Source organism: Balaenoptera ricei, chromosome 8 (genome assembly GCF_028023285.1).
Source record: "Balaenoptera ricei isolate mBalRic1 chromosome 8, mBalRic1.hap2, whole genome shotgun sequence".
Classification (NCBI taxonomy): domain Eukaryota; kingdom Metazoa; phylum Chordata; class Mammalia; order Artiodactyla; family Balaenopteridae; genus Balaenoptera; species Balaenoptera ricei.
Window position 1 is genome coordinate 113,562,646 of NC_082646.1, and position 9,540 is coordinate 113,572,185.

A 9,540-nucleotide genomic window follows, 5' to 3' on the forward strand; every position below is an offset into this window, starting at 1 on the left:
CCTGTTCCCGCCAGGCCCTTCGTCCTTGATGGGGTCCCGGGATACTGGCCTGGGCGCTCCTTGGCCTCTGAGCCTGGTTGGGGGACGGGGGCCATGGGCCATCCACCCTGGGACACTCACTGCACACGCCGTCCCGCCAGCCGCCGAGCAGCACACCCCGGGCAGCGCAGGCCCGCACGTAGGAGGACAGGGCCGCGCACATGCAGTCCTCACTCTTCTCGCAGCTGCACGTGTCGAACATGCAGTTCTGGGGGGGCATCGGGACGTCAGGGACACCAGGCCACACACGGTGAGCTTCCCCCCCACTGCTGCCGGAGCCCCTGCCTCACCAGGACCCCTCCCCGAGCCTCACGGGGGTCCCACTAACGTGCACAGAGCATCTTGCAGTCACACCCCTGGGCTGGAAGGACCACAGCCCCTCATCTCTGTGACCCAGCAGTCCAGCCCTGTGTAGTCAGCCTTAGACACCAGTTTCTCATCTGCACCCCGGGGCCAGCGGGCTACTCACTCCCTGGGTGTAGCCCCTGTGCCTAGCATGGAGCAGGAGGACAGGACGGGCTCAGAACCGCAGTAGGTGTGTGAGTGAGTGAGTGATGGATGAATGAGTGAGTGGATGAATGAGTGAATGAATAAATGAGTGAATGAATGAGTGGATGAATGAGTGAATGAATAAACGCGTGAATGAATGAGTGAGTGAAGAATGAGTGGACGAATGAATGAGTGAGTGGATGAATGAATGAGTGAGTGAGTGAATGAGTGAGTGAATGGGGGTGGGAGAAACTGGAGGTTGAGAGACCGGCTGGGCCCAGACGCTGCTGCCACGGCCCTTGGGACCCTGAGGGTGGCCGAGTGGTCCAAGGGTAGAGGCAGGTGGGTGGCATTACCGAGTAGTAGGCGCTGGGGTTCACAGCAGCGTGACACCGGGCGAAGGGGCTGTGGGGGTCTGTCAGCCGCGAGCACCAGCGCTGAGCGTACTTCTCTGTGGACAGAGGAGGGGGGCGGTCGGCGAGGCTGGACAGTCATGTCAGGCGGGAGCTACATGGAGGTGAGCAGCTTTCCTTTTAGCCGGAATTCCTGATGCTCCGTATAAAGGAGTGCCAGGTGTGAGCAGACCTCGGCTACTTCCCGAGCGCCCCCCAGCCTGGTCCCCCCAGGAGAGGAGGCAAGGAGGGTGGGCCTCCACTCCCCCCAGCACCTTGATCCTCTCCTCCCGGGGCTCACCCGGCCAGAACAACGCATGTTGACTCTGCCTGTTTACCTACCACCTGACTCGCCCTTCAGGCCGGGCCCCCAAGGAGCCCATGCTCAGACCTCTGGCCCAGGAGCCCTGGCACCAGGTTGGCCCGCAAGGCCGCTGGACACACATACCGTTCTCCACGCTGAAGGAGCAGGGGTCCTCGAAGCCGTTCTTGACGTTGGGGCAGGCGGCCTGGGTCTTCCAGGTGTTGGCGAAGGCGGCGGCCGTGCCCTCCACCACACCGCTGATGGTCCGGAAGTCGTCGGCCTGGTTCTGGTTGAAGTTCCCGCACAGGCCTGGGGGCGGGGGTGGCGTGAGGCCCCTGTGTGCTGGGCTGCGGAGGGTGGGCTCGGGTGCTGGGTGGTGACCCTCTTACCGCAGGTCTGCCCCCGGAGCTGGGGCGCCAGCCTCACGAACACCTGCATGACGGGCACCAGCTGGACGTCCAGCTGCAGGCCCAGCTGGGTCTGGGCGATGATGAAGAAGGTGGAGGGTCTGAAGAGCGTGACGTTGGCTGTAGACACAGGGGACCAGGTCTCAGTGGGCGCAAGGGGCGGGGCTGTCAGGGGGTGGGGCAGGGCAGGCGCCCTCACCTGCCGAGAGGGGCAGCTGGGTGTAGATCTGGTTCACAAACACCTCCCCGCTGGCCTTTACCACGAAGACCTGGAGAAGCACATGACAGGGCTCACGATGGCCTCCCCAGGGCAGAGGAGGGCTGTTGACCTGGCCCCCCATCCCCCAGGCTCAGCCTGCTCTGCTAAGCTTTCCGCGAGGACCGGACCTTTTTTTGGCGACATGAAAACCAAAGAGATTTACTAAAGTAAAAAAGTCAACTTCAGCAGAGAAGCTTCCTGGCCTCATGGGGGAGGTGTGGAGGCCCCATGCCAGTCCCTGAGCTGTTCCCTTTGGGGACGGTCACTCAAAAGAGCCACAAGAGGTGGAAGCAGGGAGTCAGTGGGAGGGTCCTCGGGCCGTGCCTGGGCCACCTGCTGCCCATGTGGGATCAAGGGCTCGGGCAGAGGTCACTTGCCGTGAAGGACACCCCCCAGCCCCAGGGTCTGCACTCACCATGTGCCCCTCCCCCCCAGCCCCAGGGTCTGCACTCACCATGTGCCCCTCCCCCCCAGCCCCAGGGTCTGCACTCACCATGTGCCCCTCCCCCCCAGCCCCAGGGTCTGCACTCACCATGTGCCCCCCGCCCAGGATCAGCGTCAGGCTCTTCAGGCAGGTCTCGCTGTCGGTCAGCCCACACCTGCGCAGCTCGGCCAGCACGGTGAAGGCGCTGCTGTCACAGGGCTAGAAACACAGGTCCTCACCCAAAGCTCAGCGGCCCCCAGCCTGCCTCACCCTCCCCTCCCCACCACCTGTCTGCCCGCCCAGAGCTGGGGTGGTTTCCTGGAGGACTCGGCATTGGGGATCCCGAGGTGGCCCCAAATGCAGCACCTACGTGCAGCCCAGGCTGGGGAAGGACACGTGGGCCCACGGCCTGAAAGCTGCTCTGTCCGGGGGGACCCTGGGGCCACGTACCTTGGCCAGCACGTAGCTGCAGTCCCCATGTACCGTGTACTGCCGCTCGTCGAACGTGGAGAAGTGGGCACCGCCCAGCACCGAGCAGGTGCCCGGGCACTGCACCTCCTGGCATCTCCACCGGCCTCCAGAGCAGGTGCTGAGAGCAGGGAGCGACCACGTGGGTGCCGGCCCCCGGGAGCAGCCCGCCCCCCCAAGATGGCAGGTAGACTTGCCCAGGCCTGCCTGCATCACCTCATAGACTGAAGCCCATCAGCGCCTGCCCAGAGAGCCACTGGCCTCTGCCTGGGGACCTGCGTGGGAGGGGACGAGCAGCCCCGGGGCCACAACCCCCAGAGGGGCCGGCCCGGGTGCATCCAGGGGGACCAGAGGGCAGGGGCCGTCCCTGGGCATCTCCAGGGGGAAGGGAGGGCAGGGGCCCAGGGTCCTACCAGTTGGTGCAGTCTGTGGAGTAGCCGGTCCCTGGAGTGTAGGTGGCCCCGTTGTACACACAGGAGCACTGGGGCACCGGGATGCAGCCAGCATGGCCAATGTCATCCAGCACCGTCCCTGCAGAGGCAGGCGGGACACGTGGCAGGTGCCGGACTGTGTCTACCATGTGAGTGTGTGGAGGGGACAGGCCCTCTGCCCACAGTGGCCCTGCCCTAGAGGGTTCCTCAGACCCAGGGGCCCAGGGACGCCTCGGGCCACGTCAGAGGGGCCTTCCTTCCTGAGCACCCACAGTGCCTCTGGGTGATTCTGGGGGGCCAGAGGGGGTGGGGCTCCATCTCACCCTCGGGGCAGAAGCAGCCGGCGACGCAGTGGTCCTCACAGAGCGGGGAGTGCTCGGGGTTGGAGCAGGTGTCCGCGCAGGGCGACCCGCACTCGCGGTACTGCATGTTGAGGGGGCACGTCTGCGCTGCAGGGAGGGGGATGGGCCCACGTCACGCCCTGCCCCTGCCTCCGGCCCGAGAAGGGACCGCATGGCAGGGCCGGGGCCACGCAGGGCACTCACGGCAGAGCTGGGGGCGCCGCCAGTCCAGGGGCAGCCCCCCGGCGTGGGAGCACTGGCGTGAGTACTCGGCGAGCGTGTGGCAGAGGCAGCTGCTGGGGTTGGCCCGGTCACAGCGGCAGAGGTCTTGCCGGCAGGCCTCCAGGTAGCTGCTGGTGTCCACCCGGGCGGCACAGTCCGAGAAGAGCTCGCTGCTCAACACCTCCTCGCAGATGCCCTGGGGCAAAGCCGGGGCACTCAGTCCAGGCTCTGGAACATCCCCTGGCTCACGGCCCCCTCCTCGACTTGTCCCCGGGGCCGTGGGAGCAGGACGCCACCCCCGCTCACTCTGGGACTTACAAAACCGGTCAAGCAGTTCGTGGGGGGCTCAGGGGCGGGGTCCTGACACCGCTCCGTGGGGCCGTCCATCTTCTGCAGATTCCCAAACTCGGTGGGGGTCAGCTTGATGTCTGCCAGAAGCACAACACCGGGCTCTTCTCAGGCTCCCAGCACCCCTCGCTCGGGGCGACCGGGCTACGCCTGCCTTCCCCTTCCACACTGCCGGTTTAAGTGGCGGCTACACGGGACTTTCGGGGAGTCTGGAGATGAAATGAGGAACTCCCGGGCATTCGGGGCTGCGGGTCAGCGGGCTGAGGTCCGCTAACTGCCGCTCCGCTGGCCCAGGGCTGGAGAGTGACCCTGGGCCCCTGCCGGCCACGGCTGGGCACCCGGGCAGGCTTCCCCTGAGGGAGTCCCTTACGGATGGGCTCTGCGTGGGGCTTCATGGGCCTGACAGTGGGGACCCTGTGATCGGGACTGCAGCAGGTGTGGGTCACATAAAAGGCCACTGCTTGGCAAAGTCTCAAGGACCAAGAAGCAGAGACAGGGTCTGGATGGAGGCCGGTCTTCGATTTCAGAGGAGGCTGTGTGACGGGTACTGAGAACAGGAGGGCTCAGTGGGGGCTGCCCCGCTGAGAGCGTGTGCTGGGTGGGAGGGGGTGGGGGTGAGTGCACGTGAGCGCACGCCGTGCGTCTGTGTGCCGGGGCGTGCCGGAGTCTGTGCACGTGTGTGCGGTGTGGGTGCGCGTGCATGCTGGACCTCGAGCGTGTGGGTCTGCGTGCACGTGTGTTAGGACTGAGACCTCTGACTTGGGGCCCTGGAAGGCAGGCTTCCAGGGAGCACAGAGATGGGGCAGGCGGCAGGGAGGGGGGCTCGCGCCCCGGGCTCACTGTGGGAGAAGAACTCGTTGAAGATGGGGACGCCATTGAAGTCTCCGCAGAGCCCGCAGGTCTGGTTGGCGTACTTGGCGTCCAGCTCCAGCTGCAATGAGAGGACGCATCAGGCTCCAGCCGTGCCAGGGCCACCCCCGGACCAGAAGGACAGACGAGGTTCCCAAGGCTGGAGCAGCTGGGCCTCCTCACAGAGGACCCTCCCCACTTGCTCCACGCAGTTGGGACCCGGAGCAGGGGTTCTGTCCTGGAGGAAACGACCCCCACACGCAGGGTCTCCATCAGGGGTGTGGACCCTGGGGCCCCGTTAGCATCTGGGCCCCCATCCTCACTGCCGTGGGGCCGGGGGTGTCTGGCTTTCCCACCCTCCTTCGCCCAGAGCACCTTCTTCCCTCCCTGGGGAGGCTGCCCGGCTGGAGGCATGTGCCTGGTCCCCCGAGCCCGGCCCCCCGCCTCACCAGAAGGCTGTCATCCTGGTTCCACATGAAGACCAGGCCCAGCTTGGCCGCCACCTTCACGTAGCTGCTGCTCTGCTCAATGAAGACTCCGGAGTGGCTGAAGGGCAGCTGAGCTCTGCGGGGAGAGAGGGCCCAGCTGAGGCGTCACAGGGCACGAGGGGGCGGGCAGCATAGGCCTGGGCCTCAGGCAGGGAGGGTCCCTTCGGTCACACGTGTGACAAGGTCAACACGCCCACAAGAGCCTGGAGCTCTGGCATCAGAAGAACGAGGAAGGGGCCGCTTCGGGGGCAGAGTGAGAGCCTGAGCCCCTGGGCGAGGCAGGGGGCCGAGCATGGGGGCCTGGGGGGCACCGCCCCCAGCCACACTCTTGGGACAACTGCACTTCCCTCCCCCGACGGCCCAGAAGCATCCTCGCCGTCCGGGGCCCAGACTCACGGGCGGCCGTTGACCAGCACGGAGCCCTTTGTCAGCTCGACAACCATGCCGTCAAGCTTCATGGTGACCCTGCTGGGCGCGGTGGCGTTGGGGCCTGGGCCGCGGCGGAGCTGGAGGTTGAAGTCCTCGTAGGCGGCACCGCAGTGCGCGGAGAAGACGTAGTTGCACAGCCCGGGGAAGCGGAAGACGTCGCCGTCGAAGGTCTTGTAGTGGAAGTCGCCCCACGTGCTGCACACCCGCCCGCCGTGCGCCGCGTTCAGGGCTGTGGGCCGAACAGAGCAGGGCCTTTCCGAGGGCGCCGAGTCTGGGACACCTGGACGTCCCAAAACCTGGGCCCTTATCCACCTGGGAAGCTGCGGTCCCCCTGCCCCCCCACCAGGTCTGACAAGGCAGAGCTCGGCCCACACAGCCCCCGGCCTGGCCTCTCGGGGTCTCACCTCGCACCAGGGGGCTGCTCCTCAGAGGCGGGTGGATGGTCACCCCGCGGAGGGAGTTGCCTGTGGAAACAGGGCGGGTGACGCACAGCCCTCACCCCCACCGCCCTTTGGTGGCTCCGCGACTGCTCGGATCTGGCGGACTCCAGATCCGGCTCCGGGTTCTGCCGTGTATATGGCCTCCCGGCCGGTGTGAACACCAAGGCCAGCGGGCACCACTGTGGGCTGAGAGCAGAGCACCCCAGGGGCCCCAGCTCTCACACCACGTGGCCCAGAATGCTGTTTGCACTGGGGCTTCCTTGCTCCCGGAATCTCAAAAATGCCTGAATCAAAACCTGGAGACTGTCATGCAGAGTGAAGTAAGTCAGAAAGAGAAAAACAAATATCGTATATTAACGCATATTCGTGGAATCTAGAAAAATGGTACAGATGAACCGGTTTGCAAGGCAGAAATAGAGACACAGACGTAGAGAACAAACGTATGGACACCAAGCGGGGAAAGGGGGGTGGGATGAATTGGGAGATTGGGATTAACATATATACACTACTAAGTATAAAATAGGTAACAACTGAGAACCTGCTGGATAGCACAGGGAACTCTACTTTGCTTTGCTGTACGGTAGAAACTAACACAACATTGTAAAACTATACCCCGATTAAAAAAAAAAACAAATGCATCAGCAGCTACGGACAATCCCTTGGGTGCTGACATCAGGCACAGGTGCGCCTCCCTGGGAGCCCCTTTTGGGGACATGCAAACTGAGGTGGCTGGGTCTGTCCCAGAGCCTCCCCTTGCTCTGGGGTGTCTGGCCGTGCTGGGGGCTGACCCTCACCCGCCCTGCCACCACTGGAGTATCAGGTGTTAACTCCAGGGAGAAAGGGACATTCTGTGAGCTCCCAGCGAGCCTGTGACCCTGTCTCAGCCACGCCGGATGGGGATGGCAAGCAGCCTGCAGGGTCCAAGGCGAGTGGCCCATGGCCCCTCAAGGGCTCTTTGACTGCTGGGGCGGGGCGGGGGCTCTGACAGGTGGGGGGTCCACTCACCGCCAGGCCCTTGGGGGGCAGGAGGGAGGTCCGGGTACTCATAGCCGAGCTCTGCAGCGCTGTCCCGGGCCTGGCCTTTGGGAAGAGGAGAGGGCGCTGGGCCTGAGCCGGCCGAAGGACCCGCACGTCCCCTCAGAGGATGCACGTAGGGAGGGATGGAAGGTCCGGATGGTGGGGTTCTCTGTGCGGACGGGGGCACTGTCCGGGAGGATCTCTTCCCGGCTGCCGAGCCTCTGAGGTCACCCGGGCCCACGGCTGGGCCGCCACTCCCTTGACCTCCCCCTCAGGTGGCCCCATGAGCATGTGGGGGTGACCCCGGCTGGTCTCTCCAGGGGCCATTCCTTCGTTCACTGTTCATTCATGCCCACCGAGTGTCCACCAGGGCCCAGCCGCTGGTCCCCTGCTCAGGACGTAAGGGGACAGGCAGGCAGCCCCCGTCCGGGGGCATCCCATCTACTGAGGGAGCAGACAGTAAAGTCACGGGTCTGCTGCAGCTGGTCCAAAGGCAACCAGAGCTCTGGAGGAAAATTCAGAGCCTGTTGGGGATCTGGGACCAAGAGTGGGGACAGAGCTGCACCCAAAATGGGGTGCTCAGGGCCACTGCACAGGTAAGGGCCCAGCGCCGTGGAGGCCAGGCAGGCAGGGCCCGGGACAGGCAGTGTCGGCCCGGAGGCCACCCCAAGGACCTCATTTCTGGGGTCCTCAGAGGCCGTTCCAAAGGTGCAGAATGTCGTCAGACACAGGCTTGCCATGATCCTGCACAGAGCTGGCATGGCAGGAGGGTGCCTAGCCCCCAACCCGGAGGGGGAGGCCCAGCCCTCCTCCGAATGGGGGGCTGACCCAGGGAGCACAGCTTCACTCACTCGTGTTCTGGCCCCATTTCTCAGATCACCCGGGACAACCTGGACTCATGCTCGCCATGTGTCCAGGGAACATCCAGTGGGGCAGCCCTGCCCAGAGTACTCGAGGGAGAGCTTCCCAGTTCTGGGACCGTCTGGCAGCAGCGGGAGACTGGGGACCGGGATGTGCGAGCCGCCTGGGGCAGTGGGGACCTTGGCTAATATGTCATGTTCCCCAAGCCGCCGTTCCGGGAGCCTGGGAGCCACCCCTCACCCATCCAGGTCCCTGCTATCCCCTGGGAAGCAGAGGAGGGAGGTGCAGCCCAGATGGGGAGGGGCCTCCGAGGACCACGGAGGCTGTGAGCCTCCCTTATCACACCCTCCAGCCGGGACTGAGCCCACCATAGAGAACCAGACAGGGAAAGTGAGACGGTGAACCGGGGATGCCCGGGGGGGGTGTCCCAGGCAGGTGGGCAGCTCTGCCAGGCTGGCCCAGGAGTTCGAGAGTCTGCTCAGACCAGGCTTGGCAGGGGGCAGAGGGCAGAGAGCAGCAGAGACGCACGTGTGGATGAGATCCTGCAGCCAGGGGCTCATAGACGCTGGGCTGCTCCCACCCCCTAACCCCCACATGGACCCCGCAGCCCCCAAGAACCCCTCCCCAACCCCACAAGCTGGAAGCCGCTGGAGCGGGAGCTGAGCTGGAAGAGCCGTTCACGGATGCACTCAGCTTGACCAGAGCCCAGGACGAGGCCTCAGAGCTGCCTGCTGCCCGCCGGGGGCCAGGGCCACCCTAGGATTTGGGGGGGCCCCAGGGGCCCCAGGCCATGGTCAGGACCAGCCTGGGAAAGCCAGCACGAGCCTTACCTGTGTGCTGGGCACAGGCCAGAGTGAGGCCCAGGGCCCAGAGCAGGGCCAGCTTCCTCCGGCCGGCACCCATGGTGTGTGGGGGGAGAAGTCCCCAGGGCAGCCTCTGAGGAGGGCTCTGAGTCTGCAGGAGCCTTTTGTAGTCCCAGAGCTGGCTCCAGCCCCACTGGCCTCACGTGGGAGGGTGGGGCAGGGCCTGTGGTTCCCCTCACCCAGGTAAACAGTGGGCACTGGCTATGGGCTGGCCGGCAGCTGAAGACAGGCAGGGATGGGTGTGTCTGCCAGGCGGGACGTGGTTCCTGAGGGTCCCCCAGTCCTGGCCTCAGGCATCCTCCACCACGCCCCTGCCCCTGGACCTTCCCTGGGCGCTCTCCCGTGCAGCCGGACCCCTGAGTTCCTGGCACCTTGAGTGGCCACTGGCATCTTCCCTGCTGCTGGGGCCAGCCCCACCCTCACTGGAGAAGGGCTCAGGGCGCGGCGCCCCCGGTGACAGGACCCCGCC

General features: G+C 65.4%; 1 protein-coding gene across 1 annotated transcript in view; it reads right to left on the reverse strand.

Annotated features, from left to right (window-relative positions):
- Nucleotides 1-9,111, reverse strand: part of MUC5AC (mucin 5AC, oligomeric mucus/gel-forming) — a 30,455-nt gene extending 21,344 nt beyond the window's left edge. The window contains exons 1-17 of the mRNA XM_059929982.1: nt 9,039-9,111; nt 7,336-7,410; nt 6,295-6,354; nt 5,858-6,119; nt 5,423-5,537; nt 4,965-5,055; nt 4,095-4,204; nt 3,759-3,972; nt 3,537-3,662; nt 3,196-3,313; nt 2,765-2,903; nt 2,423-2,533; nt 1,831-1,900; nt 1,614-1,751; nt 1,369-1,533; nt 885-979; nt 121-247 (exon numbers count right to left, since the gene is read on the reverse strand). Coding sequence (XP_059785965.1) covers nt 121-247; nt 885-979; nt 1,369-1,533; nt 1,614-1,751; nt 1,831-1,900; nt 2,423-2,533; nt 2,765-2,903; nt 3,196-3,313; nt 3,537-3,662; nt 3,759-3,972; nt 4,095-4,204; nt 4,965-5,055; nt 5,423-5,537; nt 5,858-6,119; nt 6,295-6,354; nt 7,336-7,410; nt 9,039-9,111 — 2,089 coding nt within the window. The remainder of the gene's footprint in view (nt 1-120; nt 248-884; nt 980-1,368; nt 1,534-1,613; nt 1,752-1,830; nt 1,901-2,422; nt 2,534-2,764; nt 2,904-3,195; nt 3,314-3,536; nt 3,663-3,758; nt 3,973-4,094; nt 4,205-4,964; nt 5,056-5,422; nt 5,538-5,857; nt 6,120-6,294; nt 6,355-7,335; nt 7,411-9,038) is intronic.
- Between the last annotated feature and the right edge of the window lie 429 nt (nt 9,112-9,540).